Source organism: Quercus robur, chromosome 3, assembly GCF_932294415.1.
Source record: "Quercus robur chromosome 3, dhQueRobu3.1, whole genome shotgun sequence".
In the NCBI taxonomy this organism is placed as follows: Eukaryota; Viridiplantae; Streptophyta; class Magnoliopsida; order Fagales; family Fagaceae; genus Quercus; species Quercus robur.
This window is the reverse complement of record NC_065536.1, coordinates 47,162,811-47,186,154: the sequence shown is the minus strand read 5'-3', so window position 1 is coordinate 47,186,154 and position 23,344 is coordinate 47,162,811. Positions and strand designations below refer to the sequence as shown.

At 35.9% G+C, this 23,344-nt stretch overlaps 1 protein-coding gene across 1 annotated transcript; it reads right to left on the bottom strand.

Moving 5' to 3' along the window:
• Nucleotides 1-15,528: 15,528 nt before the first annotated feature.
• Nucleotides 15,529-17,795, bottom strand: LOC126718108 (exocyst complex component EXO70B1-like). The gene has a single exon (XM_050420185.1). It carries the CDS (start codon nt 17,698-17,700, stop codon nt 15,700-15,702), a length of 2,001 nt encoding a protein of 666 aa, XP_050276142.1. The 5' UTR covers nt 17,701-17,795; the 3' UTR covers nt 15,529-15,699.
• Nucleotides 17,796-23,344: the final 5,549 nt, after the last annotated feature.

Sequence of the window (23,344 nt, the reverse complement as noted above, 5' to 3'; positions counted from 1 at the left end):
AGCTGTTACCCCACCGAGAGAACGATGGAAGGGCAACTCAACTAGCAAGAGATCTTCTCGGGCTAGAAAACCGGGTACTAAGACGTAAATAAGGGCTAGCCGAGGATTGCTAACTCTTATTGCGTGGCCTACGTCCTAGAACTTATTCGACAGGGACTCGAAGTAAGGATGAGGTGGACAACTCTCAATTGCCTGTCTTCACTCACGAATACTTCAGACCTCAGCACCTTGTTAAGGCTCGTGAAGTTGACGAGGTTGTGATTGAGGGCTACGTGTCTTTTATCTGCAAAAACATCTGAGAAGCAAAAGCACGATTAGGATAACAAAGCCATCCATCAAAAGTAAAAAAAATACCAAAAGAAAGAAGATAGTGGTGAAATCGCAAAACTAATGCCCGTGTAAAAAAAACAAAGGAGGAAACCTAAGCCTAAGGCAACCCACTTGGCTCTCCCTCCCGGACTGGGCAGTGAAGACCATCATGCCATGCCTCCAAGGCTATCAGGAAGTCATCCTTCATACTTTTATTGGATTTAGGGAGGCATGAGATGAGCTTGACAACTTAGCATCTAGACTTAAGATAATACCCTGCGTCTCCGAGCAGGTGGCACTCGTACATCCAAACGATGTCATGCCAAGTGAAGTTTAGCCCCATTTGCTCGTTGAGAGCATCTACACTACCCAGAATCCTAAAGAGGTTGGGTGCACACTGGTGGGGGCACAGCCTATGGGTGATTAAATAATCTTGGGTAACCCTACCCATGGGAAGTGTCCTCCCTCCTTCTATGAAGGCGATCATGGGAATGACCACCTCCCCCTCGTTCCTATGGGTAAGCACCTGATTTGGAGCACAATACCACAGGGCTACTCTTTGGGGAATGTGGTACTTGGCCCTAAATCCCTCCTTACCGACGGGAGAATCTACTAGGTGAACAAATTTACCCATCTAAGCAGGCAAAGGTGAAGTGAAAGAAATTTTCAAGGAAAGGAAATAAAGAGTCAAGGAGAAAAGAACCTAAAAGATAAAGAACTTACGAGAATAAGCACGAGGGTGGCTTCCTGAACTTCTTAAAAGGTTTAGAAACTTTTGTTTAAATCTGAGGACTTGGAAGTTTGGAAAGTCTTGAAGGTTTGAGAGTTTGGAGGTCTGGAGAGCTTGAAGATCTGCAAAATGGGGAAAATAACCCCCCAGGCACTTTATATAGGGGGTGGAACTGGGTGGGAGTTATCCCGTCCAAAATTTAAGGAGAAACGCTAGCCGTAGGATCTCCATTTTACTTAGGATGTAGGGAACAAAGCGTCGTCTAGAGCATTTAATGAAACGTTGCAGACTTCGAAGTGCCAAAACGATTATGGGACATGCAAAGTAGCGCTTTCATGTGTGGAAGTCAAAGGAATGTGCGGGATTAATAAGCCAAAGTCAAAACCCCATTTTCTCCTCAGATAAGAGAAAAACTAGAGTTTTGAGGGGGCTATTATGGGGCACAAGAATTTAGGTAAGGTACCTGTGCCACATGTCGTGCCCACCGAGGAGCCCATTATCGTGACGAAGAGGCCACACACTCAGACAGTAAGGCCACGTCAGTGGCACATTGCCAAAGGAGGTCCTGCTATTGAGAAAAGGCTTTGAAGAGGAGGTTAGCCCTGACATGACTAGAGAGATGGTGGCTGCCTCCACATTCAATGCATCTCACCAAACCCCTTGGCTGCATTTATGTGGAGAAGACCACTGAACAGTGCTGCCTTGGCCACTGCAACTCACAAGAGGTTTGAGAATATGTATGATGGGACAAGTACTCAAATGGTAGACTAGACAATCAACAAATGGAAGGCTAAGATTGCCTGAAGGGAGTTATATAATAGCAGAGACCCTCCAAAGGAGAGAGGAAGGAAATCTGTAGAGAAAACACTATAGTATTAAGAAAAGGAATTTTAATCAAATTCAAGAGAAATATATTCAAGAACTACTCTCCTCGAACATTGTTAAGGAAGAATTTCTGTGCATCACATTTGTCTATTCATTATTTTTCCTTGCTCTCTTACCATCTTTGGCCCATTAAGGGTGTCGTCACTTCATTAAAGCTTAGCTTTTCAGCCCACTCTCTATAAATTTATTGTATTGGACTCTTTGGGCCTTAATTCATTCATCTTTCGAACCAAAGGACTAAAGCCCGTCCCTTCTCCTCCCTACTTACTGTAATAATTAAATTATCCAAAAATAAAAAACAATTACCATATTTCCAATATGTTTAAATTTTCAAACCTTCTTTTTCTCTAAATACATCTATACTTTCAAACATATTTTCCGAAGAAAATAAACCAATGATGGAAATAAATTGTCTCAATTCTCAAACATATCACGATATCCTTTTATTTAAAAGACATAAAATAGACAAGGCGTGTTATATTGTCTCTTTATATTTCAAAGATAGTAATTTCATATAAAAATACACCTTTTCTATTTGGGTGAAGGGTTGGGGCCATGGTACCTGGTCTTTTAAAATCTCCCGAACCTAATATATTTTGTATAAAAAATAAGAACTTGTATATAAAATTTCACTAATTCACTCTAGAATTTAAAAGAATTATATTCTATTTAGGTAAATGACTAACGATTTTTTTTTTTCCTTCGTATTATTTTTATACCATAAAGGAAAATTTTTTTATACAATCTGGGTTGTATGAATTTTTATGTATTTAAGCTATATTTTTCCAAAAAACATAAATAATTTTATATAAATGATTAATAAGTCAGTTTCCTTCTTCTTATTACCCTTATGCCATTTATACCTTATTAAACAAAAGCATATTCAAAAAATATATTCTTAAAAACAGATACGTAAATATCTTAATATAAATCCTCTTTATTCATTAAAATCAATACTTTTTTTTTCTTATTTATTTTGGATTTGGAGAATTGAGAATATGTATGCTATTTCATTTTAAAACTTTTAGAAGAAATGACAATTAAACATATTGTGGTTAGGAGTTAAAGATCCATATTGCATTTTTCACATGAAGAAATAACGTTTTTTTTTTTTAAGTTTTTATTATAGTCGTATTTTTTTTTTTATATATATATTGATTTGCATATATTTAAGAATGTAAAGTGATGTTTACTATTTAATTTTTAATGTTTCATAGTTTTTTAAATTACTAATATGCTATAGTTATATAATATCTAATTTTTTTAATAAAAAATATTAATCTAAAATGTTTAAAGAATATTAATAGTGATAAATATTATTTAAAAGATAGTCCATATTTACGAGTAAATGACATAGATTAAATCATATTACAAACATACCATATGGTTAATGTAACCATATCAATATTTAATAAGAAGATTTTTTTTTTTTTTATAGAGAATTTTAACATATAGCGTCTGCTCTTAATGATAGTTTTTATCATCAGACCAAGACACCAATCAGTTTTTGGTATAGGCGGAGATTGAACCCTAGATTTCTTATACAACTATTAGAGACTTTACTGATTGAGCTAATTGGAACCCACTTTAATAAGAAGATTTAAATTACTACTTTTTTTTTATTATTATATAAGATAGAATTTCTATTTTAGGGTAATCTAAGTGTATATATGTGTGAAACTCTCTCTTAGAAACTTGAACCACAGCTCTTACTCTCCACACCCCACAAGCATTTATACTTGTGGAGTGACCACCGCACCAAAACTGTGCGGTGGTTAAATTACTGCTACTAAAGATCTATACCTAAGTTTTTTTCCTACAACAACATAAGTTCTACTATCTTAATTGTTATTGTTATTGTTATTGTTATTGTTATTGTTATTGTTATTATTATTATTATTATTATTATTATTATTATTATTATTTTAACTGGTGTTTTAAGCAAGCTATATGCCTACATCTAGGGGTGTGCAAAATATCTGCTTGACTTGCCAACCCGCCTAACCCGTAGCGGACCTGCTCGCCCTGAGCGGGTCATTAAGTTAAGCGGTTTGGGTTAGGCGGGTTAGACCCCCAAAATAGTGTATTGTGTTGGGTAACAGATTGAAAAATTGCCAACTCGCTACAACCCAACCCGCCTGCTTAATTATATATATATATATATTAGTTCAAATTGTTCAATTGTATATTTTGTATTTAAAGTTAATCAATTTACTTAATCAATTTTTACAGCTAATCAGTAATCAATTCCTTAAACAAAACATTAAAAGTCAACATTGAAACCCTAAACTCACTTCAACCATATACTGCACTCTGCATTTAGCCTTCACCTTGTTGAAGTGGGCCGTGTGGCTTGAATTGCCACAAGCCCACGTCGGTCACTATTGACCAAATCCTATTTGTAATAGGAAAAGTTTACTCCTGCCGACTTTAACATATATATATATATATATATATATATTATATTTTAAGGGCTGATGTGTGAGATTAAAAGAGAGAAATCCTAATTAACCTAGTGAGCAAGCCGCATGAGAGAAAATAGAGAAAAGAGAGGCAGTCAGCTTCTATTTTTATTTTTTCTGTGAGAGAGTGCTAGGGTGTAATTGGGATTTGGGTTTCTTGAGAGTGTTCTTGTGCACTATTGTATTTTCCCTGATAATAGTGAAATCCCTGCAACTCCGTGGATGTAGGCAAATTGCCGAACCACGTAAATATTGTCTTGTGCGTGTGATTATTTTCTTTGACGTGTGTTTTCTCTATTTGTTTTGTTTCTCACAGGTTGGGAATTTTTGGTTAAATTCCCTACAACTGGTATCAGAGCCTAGGGTTAGGTTTGAGTGGGAGCAATGGCAGAGGAAGCAGGAAAGTCGTCTGGAATAGAAAAGTTTGATGGCACAGACTTCGCGTATTGGAGGATGCAGATTGAGGATTACCTTTATGGGAGGAAATTGCATCAACCGCTTCTAGGGGAAAAACCTGAGGCTATGAAGGCTGAGGAATGGGCTCTTCTTGACAGACAGGTACTAGGAGTTATCAGGTTAACTCTGTCTAGGTCTGTTGCACACAATGTTGTAAAGGAGAAGACCACAGCAGATCTGATGAAGGCTTTGTCCGGTATGTATGAAAAGTCGTCAGCAAACAATAAGGTGCACTTGATGAAGAAACTGTTCAATCTGAAGATGGCAGAGAATGCATCAGTAGCACAACATCTGAATGAATTTAACACTATTACAAATCAATTGTCGTCTGTAGAAATTGACTTTGATGATGAGATCCATGCACTGATCGTTTTGGCTTCTTTGCCAAATAGTTGGGAGGCAATGAGGATGGCAGTAAGCAATTCTACAGGAAAGGAAAAACTCAAGTACAATGATATACGAGATTTAATTCTGGCTGAGGAAATTCGCAGAAGAGATGCAGGTGAAACCTCAGGATCTGGTTCTGCCCTAAACCTTGAGACAAGAGGCAGAGGTAATAACAGAAATTCAAATCGGGGCAGATCAAAATCCAGAAATTCTAATCGGAATAGAAGTAAATCTAGATCAGGCCAACAAGTACAATGCTGGAATTGTGGGAAAACAGGTCACTTTAGGAATCAATGCAAAAGTCCTAAGAAGAAGAATGAAGATGATTCTGCTAATGCTGTAACAGAAGAGGTACAGGATGCATTACTTCTTGCAGTAGACAGTCCACTTGATGATTGGGTTTTGGATTCAGGAGCTTCGTTTCATACCACTCCACACCGAGAAATCATACAGAATTATGTTGCAGGTGATTTTGGTAAGGTGTATTTGGCTGATGGTTCAGCCTTGGATGTTGTGGGTATGGGAGATGTTCGAATATTGTTGCCCAATGGGTCTGTTTGGTTACTGGAGAAGATTCGACATATTCCTGACCTGAGGAGGAATCTGATTTCTGTTGGACAACTTGATGATGAAGGACATGCAATACTATTTGTTGGTGGTACTTGGAAGGTTACAAAGGGAGCTAGGGTATTGGCTCGTGGAAAGAAGACTGGTACTCTGTACATGACCTCAAGTCCAAGAGACACAATTGCAGTTGCTGATGCAAGTACTGATACAAGCCTATGGCACCGGAGACTTGGTCACATGAGTGAGAAAGGGATGAAGATGCTGCTATCAAAAGGAAAACTACCAAAATTGAAGTCCATTGATTTTGACATGTGTGAAAGTTGCATCTTAGGAAAGCAGAAAAAGGTGAGCTTCTTGAAAACTGGCAGGACACCGAAGGCTGGAAAATTGGAGTTAGTACACACTGATTTGTGGGGGCCTTCTCCGGTTGTATCCCTTGGAGGTTCAAGGTACTACATCACTTTCATTGATGACTCAAGTAGAAAGGTATGGGTTTATTTTCTGAAAAATAAATCAGATGTATTTGAAACCTTTAAGAAGTGGAAGGCCATGGTTGAGACAGAAACAGGTTTGAAAGTAAAATGTTTGAGGTCAGATAATGGAGGAGAGTACATAGATGGAGGGTTCAGTGAGTATTGTGCTGCACAGGGAATTAGGATGGAGAAGACCATTCCTGGGACACCACAGCAGAATGGTGTGGCTGAACGCATGAATAGAACTCTCAATGAGTGTGCTAGGAGTATGAGGTTGAATGCTGGACTACCAAAAACTTTTTGGGCTGATGCTGTTAGCACTGCAGCTTACCTGATAAACCGAGGACCTTCAGTTCCTATGGAGTTCAGACTTCCTGAGGAGGTTTGGAGCAGTAAAGAGGTAAAGTTTTCACACTTAAAAGTTTTTGGTTGTGTTTCCTATGTTCATATTGATTCTAATGCTCGTAGTAAACTTGATGCAAAGTCTAAAATATGTTTTTTCATTGGCTATGGTGATGAGAAATTTGGCTATAGGTTTTGGGATGAACAAAACAGGAAAATCATCAGAAGTAGAAATGTGATATTTAATGAACAGGTTATGTACAAGGACAGGTCAACTGTAGTGCCAGATGTTACAGGGATAGATCAAAAGAAATCTGAGTTTGTCAACTTAGATGAATTGACTGAAGGTACTGTCCAGAAAAGGAGTGAAGAAGATAAGGAGAATGTAAATTCACAGGTAGATCTGAGTACACCTGTAGCTGAAGTTCGCAGATCTTCCAGGAACATTAGACCTCCACAACGTTATTCACTCACTTTAAATTATCTCCTGTTGACTGATGGTGGTGAACCAGAGTGTTATGAAGAAGCCTTGCAAGATGAGAATTCAAGCAAGTGGGAGTTAGCCATGAAAGATGAGATGGATTCTTTGTTGGGGAATCAGACATGGGAACTGACTGAATTGCCAGTAGGAAAGAAGGCTTTGCACAACAAGTGGGTATACAGAATAAAGAATGAGTATGATGGTAGCAAACGTTACAAGGCCAGATTAGTTGTTAAAGGGTTCCAGCAGAAGGAAGGCATTGACTACACAGAGATATTTTCTCCAGTTGTGAAGATGTCAACAATCAGACTAGTACTGGGAATGGTGGCTGCAGAAAACTTACATCTTGAGCAGTTAGATGTGAAGACAGCATTCCTTCATGGTGACTTGGAGGAAGACCTTTACATGATTCAGCCAGAAGGGTTCATTGCTCAAGGACAAGAGAATTTAGTTTGCAAACTAAGAAAGAGCTTGTATGGCCTAAAACAAGCTCCTAGACAGTGGTACAAGAAATTTGACAGTTTTATGCACAGAATTGGGTTCAAGAGATGTGAAGCTGATCACTGTTGCTATGTTAAGTTTTTTGACAATTCTTACATCATATTACTGTTGTATGTGGATGATATGCTTATTGCAGGGTCTAGCATTGAAGAGATTAATAATCTGAAGAAGCAATTGTCCAAACAGTTTGCAATGAAGGATTTGGGAGCTGCAAAGCAAATCCTTGGTATGAGAATCATTAGAGACAAGGCTAATGGTACATTGAAGCTTTCACAGTCAGAGTATGTGAAGAAAGTTCTCAGCAGGTTCAACATGAATGAAGCTAAACCAGTGAGTACACCCTTGGGTAGTCATTTCAAACTAAGCAAAGAACAATCACCGAAGACAGAAGAAGAAAGGGACCATATGAGCAAGGTGCCCTATGCCTCAGCTATTGGCAGCTTGATGTATGCTATGGTGTGTACAAGGCCAGACATTGCACATGCAGTGGGAGTTGTGAGCAGATTCATGAGTAGGCCTGGAAAGCAGCATTGGGAGGCAGTCAAGTGGATTCTGAGATATCTGAAGGGTTCATCAGATACATGTCTTTGCTTCACAGGTGCAAGTTTGAAACTGCAGGGTTATGTAGATGCTGATTTTGCTGGTGATATTGATAGTAGAAAGAGTACTACTGGGTTTGTTTTTACTCTGGGTGGTACAGCTATATCATGGGCTTCAAATCTACAGAAGATTGTTACTTTGTCTAGTACAGAAGCTGAGTATGTTGCAGCAACTGAAGCTGGAAAGGAGATGATTTGGCTACATGGTTTCTTAGATGAATTGGGTAAGAAGCAGAAGATGGGCATTCTACACAGTGACAGTCAGAGTGCAATCTTTCTTGCCAAAAATTCGGCTTTTCATTCAAAGTCGAAGCACATACAGACAAAATACCACTTTATCCGTTATCTTGTTGAAGATAAGCTGGTAATGCTTGAGAAAATTTGTGGATCTAAGAACCCGGCAGACATGTTGACTAAGGGTGTCACTATTGAGAAGTTGAAGCTGTGCGCAGCTTCAATTGGTCTTCTAGCTTGAGGACAGGAGGATGAGTTGCAGGGATGAGGGACTGTGTTATGGAGGATTGTGGCTAATGTTTGCAGCTTGTGAGCCCTTAAGGGCTAAGGTGGAGCTGATGGAGGAGTTTGCTCGTGTAGCTTGATCAATTCAAGCCAAGGTGGAGATTTGTTGAAGTGGGCCGTGTGGCTTGAATTGCCACAAGCCCACGTCGGTCACTATTGACCAAATCCTATTTGTAATAGGAAAAGTTTACTCCTGCCGACTTTAACATATATATATATATATATATATATATATTATATTTTAAGGGCTGATGTGTGAGATTAAAAGAGAGAAATCCTAATTAACCTAGTGAGCAAGCCGCATGAGAGAAAATAGAGAAAAGAGAGGCAGTCAGCTTCTATTCTTATTTTTTCTGTGAGAGAGTGCTAGGGTGTAATTGGGATTTGGGTTTCTTGAGAGTGTTCTTGTGCACTATTGTATTTTCCCTGATAATAGTGAAATCCCTGCAACTCCGTGGATGTAGGCAAATTGCCGAACCACGTAAATATTGTCTTGTGCGTGTGATTATTTTCTTTGACGTGTGTTTTCTCTATTTGTTTTGTTTCTCACAGGTTGGGAATTTGGTTAAATTCCCTACACACCTTTGACTGCTTCCTCTCCCTCCATCTTTCTTATTGTTTTGTCTTTTTCTTCCTTAACCTTTTTGAAAAGCTAGAGGTCATATAGTTTCTAATAATTGAGTTAGTTATACTGTTGTGCACGTGTAATACTCTTAGTGGTTCTTATAGTTTGTAATACAGTTAGTTTAGGAACCAAGGTTGGTTATCCTTGTATGTAAATATATATACTCTATAGTTTATCAAAAGTATATATATACTCTATATTTAGTAACTAATTGTAGTTTGTGATAATTATTTTTAAGAATATGCATACCATTTTCAAGTTTATTTGTTATGTTGGTATGTTATTATTTTGAATCATTGATGTGACTTCGGGAATGTTGAGACTTTGGGTTTGTTGATTTAATTTTCCCCAGTTGTAAGGCAGGCAGCCTACTTTTTTTTTTTTTTTCTTTTTTTTTGTGGAGACAAGGTTTGTTAGAGATGATATATCTCTTTTTATTCACCCTATGTTTGTGTTGGAGTTGAGATTATTCAATGAAATTTACCTTTAATTTTTTGTGCTCATTAGTTAGATTTTGAGATTATTCAATAACAAATTGTAGTTTGTGATAATATTTTTTAAAAGAACATTGTTAATGCCAACCCGTCCAACCCGCCGAGTTGAAACCACCAAAATTTATAACCAATCTACCGGATTTAGACTTTGGTGGGTTGGTGACGGATTGAAATTTTCCCAACTTGCTAGCGGTGGATTGAGTAGAAATATTAGTCTTTACCTGCCCAATCCGATCAACGTACACTGCTACCTACATCTACAATAGGGTATTGACTCCTAAACTTTGACTTGTGTTCCTCTTAAAAAGAAAAATAAATAAATTAAATAGAAAGCCTTGGACTCGTGTAAACGCATTCACTTCTCCCTTTATTATTTCATTTGTCTTAAAAACATGCAGCTCTTTTATATGTTAAGGTCATTTATTTATTAACTTGTTTATTTGAATTAAAAAGGAAAGTTAATACATTAAAATTTAAAACCAAAAAGACAAGTCACTAAATGATGTCTTTGTAATTTTGATAAGAAGAGTAATTCTGAAAAGGGTTTCGTTTATTTCTAGTACTTTTTTAATTGAAATCTCCTTATGTTTTAATAAAAAACTACTACATCACCCACTAACTAAATAAAAGATAGATATTAAAACTCACTACCACTTACTATTGTGTATTTAAAACAAAAAGACACCTTTAGTTAAAAAAATACTGGAGATAAGCCAAACCCTTCTGAAAATTTAGTATGCCTACCTTTTTTTTTAGAAGACAAAACAATAAATAATGTTATAACAAAATAAGAAATGTATGGTACATAAAAACATAAAAATGTGTGGAAAATTATTGAATACCCCGGGAATATCATCAATGTGTACTCTTTTCCTCTTGCATGAATTGTAGGTCCCATAATGAATTTAATTAGTGGGACCCATAATTATGTAAGAGGGAGGAGTAAGCATTTATGGTACTCCGAGAGTATTCTATAATTACCCAAAATGTGTAGACTATAAGTCTTTCAAATTCTAATAAAGACGTGGTTCTAATTAGCTAAACTAGTAAAGTCTCTAATGGTTAAATAGGTTCAATTCCCGCCTACCCCAAAAACCAATTGGTATCTTGGTCTGATGATAAAGAGCTATCATCGGAAACGGACGCCATAGATTGAAACACTTTCTCAAAAAAAAAAAAAAAATTATAATAAAAAGTGTAGTTAATTTCACTTTCTTATTTACGATTTATAAGTTGTTGAGGACCTTTTTTCTACCTAGCTACATTGCAATATATTATTGGTTCCTTCATGTCTAAAAGCTACATCCAAACAAGGTTAAAATTAGGATTTGGTCTCAGGGGCGGCTTTACCCTTTGTTCATGGGGTTCAAAAGAACCCCCTTACTTCAAAATATATATATATATATATATATATTTATAATTTTTTTTTGTTAGTTTAATACTTTAATTTATTCTTATAAATATTTTTGCACACCCTAACTTAAATCTTATACACCCTTGCTACAAGTATTTCCAACTTTAAGAATACAAGTAAGTGTTTGTGAACTGTAAGTGTCACTCTCTATTATAAATTTATATTATATTTGTGTGGGTGTGTCTAATATTCATTGTATGCATTACTTTTTGTTATAATATTATTTGTGTGAATAATGATGTGTGTGGATATTTGTGTGTACAGTATAAATATAATATAATTTTATATAATTTCATAATTAGGAAATAGAGAGGGTTTATTACATGTGTGTATTGTTATCATGTCATAATAACTTTTTGTTATAAAGTCAAAAAAATTCAAGAAGAAAAATTGTAAAGTTAGTGATTATTCAAGCATTTAATTAGTTATGTAGTCTACATGTCTACTTAACCAATTACTTTATGTATGAATGAGTGTGGTTGTGTGCATCAATAATTAAATACAGAGCTAATGAGTTAAGTTTATTCATTTAGTTTAAAATATTTTTATAAAAACAAAGACAAATTAATAGATAATAACAACTACATAAAAATAAAAATGTTAGACAAAGTTAACAAAATGAAATGGTCATAGCTACCCACATTGGCAATAAATACTCATAATGAACTATCATGTAATAATTCAAAATTTGAAAACTTGTAGAATGAAATTGTAAAACTTCATTTTTTTTTTTTGGTGGATAATTTGATATATTCAAGTTCACTTTTTATTAAAAATATTTTAATTTAAGTTTCTTAATGACCCCCTAAACAAAATCCCTAGAGCCACCATTGTTTGTTCTTAATTTCAAATTAATTAGAACATGAAGGAAGTAAAATACACCCCTTAGCAAAATCCTTATATAATTAGGAAAACATATTTTAGATCAAAGCTAAAAGGCACAATGAATTCCTACACAGGTTGCGCTTCTGCCCATTTCTTCGTCCTACAATTTAGGCCACATTTGAATGCTTATTTACGAAGAAGACTCAAGCCCAGTTGAATGGACCAGGCCCATGCATTTTTTAAAGCAAGGTAAAAGGGAAAGAGAAATACAAATCATCTTATACTATTTTTGTGTTCCCTTTTATCTTTCACCAATCATGGTGTGACATTTGTTTAATTTTTTTCTATTTTAAACTTTAACTATTTTATAAGAAAAGTAATTAAATGAATACATGATATACCATGATTAGTAGAGTAAAAGATATACCATGATTAGTGGAGTAAAAAGTAGAACACAAACAATAGTACATCTTTGTATTTGAGAAAGAGGATAGTACGTAGTTTGATAGGTTGGGGAATCATATTTTGGATAAGGTGATGTGGTATTCCTATGGTTTGATGAATAATAGAGTTTGATGCATGTTTTCAAGAAAGTAGATTGAGGTGATTATTAATGTGGTTACGATATTTGTTAAGTTGTTAAGCATAATCCAAATTAATTCGTCAATTAGAATATTGGGGTCAATTTAGATTTTTTGGTATAAATTTGTGAAATGCAAAAAGTTTTAGCTGTGTTGTCTTCTAAGTAAGGGGAGAGAATAAGTTAATTAACTAACTCGTAACCAAGCTAAATTTCGTTCAACAAGAAAATGAAAATTTTGAATATATAATCTAGCTTGATGATGTACTCAAACTTGGATCATTTACGAAATAAAATTAAACGAACCAATCTTACATTTTTGATTCCAGATTTAACTCAGTTTGTTTTCGGCCCTAGCAAAATCAATCTCTCACACCATTGGATATGTTTGTTTCATTTTGCTCAATGTGGCTCATTGTACTTCTTCCGACTCTTGACAAGTTTCAAGTGTAATGGTAATAAAAGTAGCGATGCTGAACAGCTCTTTGCATGCTGTTGAATTCCTTCAAAAGTTGTTGAACATCTCAAACTCACCGAAAATTACAAGACAAACTCTAGTGCCGCCGAAGAACCTCACAGTTAATATTACTCTATAGTCTATGGTCTATAGCCAAATTGGCATATCGCTGAATGCCATGGAGTTAGTTATCTTCTCATTGATTCCTTTATTCGCTATTCCACGCCTAACCTGCGTCGTTAATATTAATACAAAAGTAATCGATATAAAAGATTAGTGTTGAACATTATCATTTCAACTTTTTTTCATATCATGAACATCACCCTTTGTTCTATTCATTTATACAAATTTCCACACAAACTCTTCCATCCTACACCACTCTTACATAATTTCCTATCCTATTTCATGTACTCACTATGCTATTTCATTATTTAACTAGAAATACAACAGTGTTAGTCAACAAATGAATGATTGCCATGAATTATGGACTTAACTATCCTTAAATTATCATAATATAACATTATTCCAGCAACCAATACACTCACTGGAACATCATTTTTGCTTATGGGGTTTGGCAACTTTGGCTAGCTAGAAATGACCGAATTTTTCACCCCCATCTGGAACTTTAAATCAATGTCTGCACAAAACACTTCAGCTCGCCGCTGAATATTACTGCTTGGCTCATACTAGGAGGGATTGATCATTAAAAATAACTTAACTTATAACCTGGCAGCCACCGTACTCTATGAACATATTGGAATTTCAACTCATAACTCTGCTGAATTGTGGGTAGTTAGACAGAGATTACATCTTGCATGGGAACTAGGATTTAAATTTATGACTTTAGATATTGATTTTGAACTGATTATTAGTTGGCTAACATCAAATGCTGTAATGGCTCTAGAACAGGCTCCCTTAGTTTTCATATTGCAAGACCATCTTGGATTGAGAGTGGACCGACCTTCTACTTCATGTCTTTGGTGAAGCAAATCGTATTGCAGATGAACTTGCCAAGAGAGGAAAGAAGCGAAGGAGCAGAGACTTGCAGAATACAACCACTGCCATCTTTTTGTATTTAGCTCTTAAATATGTGATCTTTTGCAACTAGGCACTCGCAGATAATGCTCGATGCGATCTTTGTAACTAGACATCCTATACGGATGTCACATGGACAAAGTTGATGTACTTACTTTCTAATAAATAAACATTTCCTCTCTTTTACCAAAAAAAAAAAAAAAAAAAGAGACCCTTAACATGAGTTAACATTAGGTAAATGCTAGTGTATATCACCAGATGAATGTTGTAGTTGCCTTAACAATTATAATGAAGGAAATAAGGACATTATATTATTTTCAATTAAATTTTATGAAATATGTTAGAAAACCAAAGTTTTTTTTTGTGTTTTTTTTTTTTTTTTTTTTAGAAAGAATGTGAATGCACACTTGATGACATATACCACTATGAGTAATAGAGAAAAAATAGTAAATTTCTATGTAATTAATGATTCATTAATTACAATCACATATGTCATTGAGTTCACATATCACCAAGTTGTAACAAAACTTGATGACATGTTCAAATTGTCATTTAATTGGTTGACTCAACTAGTATGTAGGTACATTATACAAAGAGCCATCATTGAAGATGATGTAGAGTGCGATGCTGATTTTTTTTATTATAAATTTTACAATCAGAGAGAGAGAGAGAGAGAGAGAGAGAGAGAGAGAGAGAGAGAGAGAGAGAGAGAGAGAGAGAGAGAGAGAGAGAGAGAGAGAGAGAGAGAGAGAGAGAGAGAGAGAGAGAGAGAGAGAGGACTTTTTGACATAAAATGTACTATCCCTTAGCAAATATGGATAAAATGCTTTTCTTAATTTTTTTTTTTTTTTTTTTTTTTTTTTTTTTTTTTTAAGAAGGTATAGTAAACAAGAAGTTCGGATAAATCAGCCTGAAATACACTCTCAAGATCTAGTGGGACTTCTTCCTTCCAAACAAGTAAATCATCAGGGAATAGAGCTCACCTAGCAAGGGAATATACGACTAAGTTTCCTTGTCTTTGAAGTTTGAACATATATCCTGGAACTGAAATGCAATGAACAAATTGAATGTTTTTTCCTGTAAAATCATTAAAGAATGTTTTCATTGAGTTCCTGAAAACAAGTTGGTGCTGCTAAATTTTGAGTTCAAGTGATAAATTCACGTGCGTTACCAAAAGTTCCAAAAAGAATCATGTCTGACGACTAATGATCAGCAACAATAATTACATTGAACTATCAAGAGCAATTACAACTAATTTAGATTATTATCTTCATGTTTTTTTAGCAATTTAGATTATTATCTGGGAACCCAATCAAATTACATTCACATATAGATGTAAATACTAAATGGGCCATGGATGGAATTGGACCAAAGAGATGGAAAACCAAACATGGGAAATTTTTCTGTAACATTATATATGATCAAAATCAAATAAATTGTCTGCCCAAAAAAAGGCACAAGCATACAAAGTATATAACAGATTGAAATTGAGATGCAGCACAGGAATGAATTTGTTTACCATTAAGACATCTAATCTTTTCTTCTTTCAGTAATTTTATTATGTTCTTCTCCTTGACATAGATGTAGGATTTCCATCAAACAATTCTTCAATCAAAGTCTCAATATCTTCTGGCTGGTACTTTATATACTTCTCAGTCTGTCTGCCTGGATCCAAAAATTGCTTGAACCTCCCTAAGAATGAACGGTAAGCCGGAATCATCACAGCCGATATTGAAACCCGAAGCTCCGACTGAAGCTGCTCATCGCTCACCACCCAAGTGCTCTGCGTCTTTTGTATTTCATCGAACATGGCATTGAAATTCTTAAACCTCTCCTTCAACACAAGCTTTGAAACCTTGCCGTGTGAAGACCCACTTGTGCTTTGAAGTCCCTCATGGCTTAGACATTGCAAAACCTTACTCCATGTTTCTCTCTGATAACTCTTGTGGTAATGCCTCAGCTCCGAAGACCTCCTCCTACGCCACCTATCGCCCATCAATTCATGAATCTCCGCCGACCCTTTGATCTTCTGTAGAATGTATCTCCCATTGTTCATCAAGAAAATGTTTTGCAATGCGGGGTCCCTGTACAGCTTTGATTTCATATCAAGGTTCGCGTCCAAAAGCTCCATAATTGTCATCAATTGTCTAGAAAATGGTGTCGTTTTCGGCGAACCATCATCAGATACGTCCCCATCATGATCATCGACATCGATTTGTTGCTCATTCTTGGGTATATCGATCATTAGGTGTTGTTGAAACACCTGTTTCAATGTGTCCTTGTATTCACAGGCGTACTTGAGGTAATTCATCACGTAACGCGTCAATGGGTGCACTGCACCACTAGGCACCGGGGTTCTTCCATGGTTGTCACTCTTGATTGAGTTTTCAAGATCACAGAAAATGCTAACCGCAGCTTCGCCAAGCCAGGTCATGGTCTCGGAGGCCTCGGACTTCAATCCCTGCGTGCGATCTCCCTGGCACAATTCATCGATGGCTGGAATTAGATCGCGAAGAGTCTCGTATATGTCAAGGATCTTGAACAACTTCTCAGCCGATCTCTTCGTTAACACAACGGCTTCTGCGAAATTAAGAAGCTGTATAACAACAGTGTGTGCTAGATTGGTGAATAGGCTCTGTGATATTAAGGGATAGTCAGAGAAAATAGTGTCACAAAGGTTTTTCTCTTTGGAGAAAAAATTAGTGTAACATTGCTTGACCACGTTGATCCACAAAGCAATTTCTCCCTCCAATGATTCCCATTGCATTCTTTGTATCTCGTCGATGCTAATATACTCATATCCTAGCTTGTTCAATGTCCCTTTAAACGCGGTCTGCCTTAAAATGCTATAAACCATGCAACATTCATTTTCGTACCCAGCCAAAACCATTGCCGTGGCAATCTTTTTCACGTGGTAAATGGTTTCCTGGGAAAATCCAGGGAATTCGTCTTCCTTGTTTGATTCAAGCTCGGGTGGGTGGATACACCGATCGCTTTCTTGATGCGAATAATTGAACGAGGCCTGCTTCCATGTCTTCTGTTGAGATTTTTGTTCCACAACGATGGATTTCGTTTCTTCAAGCAAGTGACGAAACACTTCCTCCAAAAACGACATCGCTTGTTGTAACACGATGCTCGTTCGGTTTAGAGAAGATGACAACGCCGAGCTCGATGGGAATTTGCCAAACTCAATCGACAGCTTCGAAATCCGATTCAAGGCTTCCATAAGCGACGTGTCGTATTCAGGATCTCGACCAAACTTTGCCTCCGAAGCTTTGCTGGCATTAACGTAGTTGTTGATCATGCATTCCACCATTTCCGACAATAACTCAACGGATTTCGGAACTTCCGAAGGTGGGTTCGATTTGTCTTCGGCATTGATTAAAGCCTCCAAGAACCGATCAGCCTCGTCCAGAATCTGTGTAAGGCTCAAATCTGGATCCGAGGTTGTGCCCTCCACAACTTCGTTTTCTTCGCTTCCCGCAGGTTGTTCATCACCCGATTTCGAAGACACATTATCGTTATCCTCACCATTTTCCGGATGTGGATCTTTCTCCATGACTCTTTTTTTTTTTTTTTTTTTTTTTTGTGTGTGTGTCAAAAGAGAAGATGGATTTTGGGTTTAGAGAATTGGATAGACTTGAAGAATCATATCGAAAAAGAAGGAGAATTCTTCTTCATAATTCTTTATTTATTTTATTAATTTTATCCCTAAAATTATTGAGAAACTCATTGATTTTTTTTTTTTTTTTTTTACTACAATTTGGCTGGAGAGAAATGAAATGAAAGGGTGTAAGGACGTGGTGGAGTTTTGAGAATTGAGCTGGTTGGTAAATTGGTTAGTTGAATGTTGACCCAGTATGAGAAGGTCACCTCACGTTTGTGCTCCCCACGACGTTGCTTTGTCTTAATTTAGGTTATTCTTTTATGTCTGTCTACGCTGTGAGCCAGTGACCATGAGTCATTGAGTGCCACTCATGATGTTGAGGTGCCACGAATATGGCAAAAAATCTTATGGTTTGGATCAGAATTGTCACCTTGTTAGAATACAGGATCTGTGATTGATTGCCGCTCAATGTCATCCCACATGTTCTGTATATTAATTATTATTGATTATTGTATATCACTAGAGATCTTATGTACTATGAAATTTCTACGACCTAAAAATGTATCCAGAAAAAATAGTATTCTTACTCCAAAGATAACATTTTTTTTTTTATCGTTTATAAATCTATTTTAATCAACCTTCTTTGCAATTTTTTTCTTTTGTTTTTTCGGGAAACAAGCTATTATTTTAGTTTTTTCGTCAGAAAAAGTAAGAAAAAGATTAAAAAGAAATAAAAAAAGATGAAGAGGAAGGTAAATGGGGCGTATTTGGTAGTCCGATTTAAAAATAGTTTTGTTAATTTAAAAAAAAAAAAAAAAAGTGGTGTGTCTTATAAAAAAATGTTTGTTTGGCAAGGTGTTTTACAAAATATTGTGGTGGGTTTTTTTGCAACTGCGAGCTGGGCTGTCTCCTGTCACGCTATGGCCTAAAGGTTCTGGATAGAAAAGTCAGGACTGGCTTGACTGCAACACACCCCAAACGGGATTGTGTGCAAATGAAGGCCCCTTTGCTAAAACTTTGGTGATATGCCCATGACAGAGGAAACTATTACAAAAGGGTTATGGCAGGCAGATATAATATAGCAACAATAAAGGGGGCGTGCTCACCATCAGCTGAAAAACGGAAAATATTGAATGAAATAAAAGGTAAAGTAATGCAGCAGTATAAATGAAATATAAATAAGATGATAATAATAAGAGGGAGATAACACCAATGCTTAATCAATAAAACGAAAGAAGAAATGGTTAGTCTGCTCTGCTTGGTTGTCTTACGGAGTTAAGTCCAAGAAGGGAACCACTTCTTCAATGTGGGCAACCTCACAAAGAGATCTTGTCATAGAAATTACCCACTTTGAGAGAATGGGCCTAAATGGCTTATGCTCAGATTCCTTAATCCTTAATAGATGCTAGGTTTTTAAAGGGAGAGAAGGGATTAGCCTATTGGTGCATGCCTGCCGTCTCACTCTTGCCTACTCTCTATTTTTTCTTCTAACTCTCTTTCTCTTCTAAGTTTTGCTACTCTGTTTTCCACTCTTTTCTTTTGTAGTGCTGTTATGTTATCTCTTTGCTTCTGTGTTCTTGTTCCTTTTTTTCTGTGCACAACGAAAGACCCCTTTTATACTGCCTGTTGTGATGGGTTTTTACTATTTTACCCTTTACCCGCTTTTGTCTGGGTGTGGGTGTCCTTCCAAACCACCCACTGGTCTGTTAGTTGCCTAGCCACCACCATTTACCTGTGCTGGCTGTACCACTTCCCATTACCAGACAAAGAGTCTTATTTTGTTTGTTTGCTCACCGTGGTATTCCCATCCGGATAAGAGTGGGCTTTCTTTCTCACTATCCCTTATGGCATGCACCCAGTAATTCCAACTCATCTTTCCATTTTGGGTGGTATGTCATCCTAGCAGGATATTTCCCCTAAAAGAGCTTGAGCGGGAATCCCAAAATAGGCTCTCCCCTTCTCCCTACCGTCAGACCATACCCTTTCTTACCTCTCACCCATGACTCACCACTTCCTGTATTGGCTGGGTGTAGGTTGGTGGTGCCTGAGTCATGTGCGTGCTCCACTTTCATGTGTGTCTATGGCTTGTCTGCTGCTTATGCGTTTGCCATGACTTGAAGGCTTGTCTATACATTCTGCTGCTCATGCTTGACCTCTTGTGACGTGAATGGTTCTCTGAGCCTTCGTTCTTTATGTCTTACTTCCTTCCTAGGTTGGGCCTTGCTTGATTGTGACTTATTCCTCCTCTAATCCATCCTTTGCCCCTTTCGTAGGTCTGCTAGCACTTCTGCCATGTCATTCTGTCATTCCTGCTGTTTTATTGTATGACCCGTGCTTACTTGGCCCTTTTTGGGCCTGCTATATACTTTCCCTTTACTTAATTCCCGTGGCCCAGTATTACCATTGGGCTAGTATTCATACTATTTTGGGCTTCCTTGACTCATTCCATTGCTTCTGGGCTTCCTTGGCCCATCTCATCCTTTTGGGCATCCTTGGCCCGTTTCCTTTTCTTGGGCATTTTCGGCCCATTTTACTTCCATGGGCCTTTGCTAAGTTTTTTGGGCTTCCTCGGCTCAAATTACCACATCCTTTACTTTTGGGGATCATGAGTTTTCCACCAACCCCTTACTCACTTAATTCATTACTTTAGGCCTCTTTGGTCCATTCTTTCTTGTTTTCTTCTTCATATAATACTCATGGGTTTACTACTTCTTTTCTCTTGGCTCCTTTAGGCCTGCTTACTTTCTTTGAGGCCCATTTATTATTTTCTAAGCCTATGATTCATTATTCCTGTCATTCGGGCATAATAGCTTTCTTCCTAATTTACTAACTCTTTTTCTCTCATATTGTTGGGCTTCTTCCTGCTATTGGGCATTTCTGCCAAAATGGGCATCAACAAACATAAATTTAAAATATAGTCTCAAAAGATTTGAAATTCAATAAGGAACTGGGGTAAAACCTTTGTTTTCACCCTCCAATACTAGCACACCACATCAGTATTTCACAAATTAATGAATTGAACATTCCACACACAGTACATCATCCTCCTTAATGTTAAATTTTGATGATATTGGTAGATATTTGATATGATCATGCATCTAATATGATTAACATGCATACTAGGATTATATTTTCCTTTTATGATTTAAACCGCATAATGAACAAAATTTTGTCTCCATCATGTATAGCATAATTGGATGTATGATCAGTGCATAACATAATATAACTACTAATTTTTTGAAAATTGATATTCAGATTAGATGGAATTGATACTTAACACTTTCCATTTTTAGAACCTAGCCTTGAAATTAGATTTTGGGTCCGTTTATTTGATTCTTATCAATATAATTTGATTTTCTAGATTGTAACTAGTAAACAAAGTAATACAATCTTGTTATTTTTAGATTGTAATTACCAAATAAAGCCATGTAATCTTTCTTTTCTAAATTGTAGCTAGGGCCAAAGCCATAAGCCATGTAATTTTGATCATCTCAATAATGTAATTTCAAAGTTGTTCAATAAAGATATATTTCATGAGGTTTTCTTAATTTTTTTTATTGTTCTTTAATTAAATTAACTAGTGACTCCATTCAAAAACCTTCAATCTAGGAGGTAAAACATTGTTATTTGAGTAACCATTTTGTGGGCTTGACCATCTTCTTTGAAGAAGTAGATCCTCACAGCCAATGGCAAAGTCATGTTGGGACTAGGGGAGCTATAGTCCCCCAAATATTTTGAGAAGAGTCTAGTAGATATACTCATGTATGAGTTATCACAATCATTTTTAATTTTTTTAAAGATTACATATGCTTCTAGCTTCCATTCCCATAAATAATTTTTTTTTTCTTTAATGGTAAATTTATATATCACTAACTTAAAATAATTGGACATTCATAAGCTTATGATGAACACATGGTTATTATAGCAATTCTCAACAAATAAAGGGGGAAAAATAGATTTATAATTTTCCTCCTTCCTCGTTAAAAAAACCTTTTGTGGCTTACTTGAGAGTGTAGGAGGTTGTGATTTGCTGCAACAATTTTCATAGCAATGTTCATCTTTTTCTATATCCTCAAAAAATTACACCACCATGCAGTCACATATTGCTATTTGCTCCACTAGATTCTAGCTGCAAATTTGCATCTGGGTAGGCAAATAAGCCACACACGCGATGGCGGCACCGACCACGGTGACTCTTTGACGCTCTCTCTCTCTCCTGATTTGCCTCTTCTCTTCTTTTTTTTTTAATTATTATTATTATTATTATTATTATTTAACTTCAATCGTTTATGAATTAAACAACTGGTCTGATTTGCTGATTTGCTCTGTTCGTCCAAGATTCGCAAATTACCTGCAGGTCCACCAGTACCGTATAATATTGAATTCTTCAAAAGCAAAAGTAGAATCCCTAGGCATGACTTTTCTTTTATTCTTTATTTGTTATTAAATTAATAAATATATTCTATAACATTAAAAATATAATAAAATATCATTAAAATTGACAAATATATACTATAATATATCATATACTAATTTATACATAAACTAGTCGCAATGCACAGGTTTATATCATATTTGAACTATTCCCATATTTTTAGTGAGGGAATTGATATTTTGGATGTCATTTTTAATAAAAATGTTCTTCAATTTGTGGACCCTAAAGTGGTTTGAAAAAACAAAGGGGCAAAAAGAAGAGCATTAATTCCGCTACAAATAAATACATTGTATAGAATGAAATGGTAAAAGAAAAAGAGGTCTAACTAATTTTGCTGTTAAACATTCCATGTCTCCATAGCACATATGAATTTATGTCTAGATATTTTTAATGCAAAATTTCCTTCAGTTTTGCTTACCATGAGGTGGTTAGCGAAAGAATATATTCATGTTAGTCATGAGCAGCACATGAAAATGCCAATATGAGTAGTGCAGTCAATGTGATTCAAAGAAGGAAGATGTTATAAATTAGGAGTTTCTTGCTTTCAATTATTATTGTGTTAACCTGAAAGAACATATTTTTTATCAGAGATAGAAATCTCACTCTAATCTAATTTAAGTATATATATGTGTAAAGTTTCCTCTTAGAGATTTGAATCCCGCCCTTGCCCCCATATTTGTGGAGTGACCATCATGCCAAGAGTGCTCGATGGTCAACCCAAAAGAACATACTTTAAGCCTATTTATCATGTGAATATCTCAAACACAAAGGATCATGAAAGTGATGATCTAAAACGACACAATTATGGAAGAGAAAGATGTGCAAGGTTTGCTTGAAGTCAACTGAACATACCATTTCTATTATAAATCTCCACCACATCTTACATGAAATTCAACTTAAATAAAAGTAGCCAAAACACAAAAAAATAAAAAATAAATAAAAATAATAATAATAATAATTTACAACCTGTAATGCAAATGCAACCCACACACACAATGGCACACTAGAATTATAACCGCAACAAGAATAGAGTTAATCAGCATTAGCACCCTTCATTCAAACTCTTCTCAACCAAAACCACAAAATATCCATGACAATTCTTGAATTTAGATTCATAAGCACTTTGTACAAAAGAAAAGGGAGGTGGCTATAGTCATAAAG

Bases quoted from the DNA above. Each gene is read 5' to 3' on its own strand.
- LOC126718108 (XM_050420185.1), bottom strand. From the start codon at position 17,700: ATGGAGAAAGATCCACATCCGGAAAATGGTGAGGATAACGATAATGTG.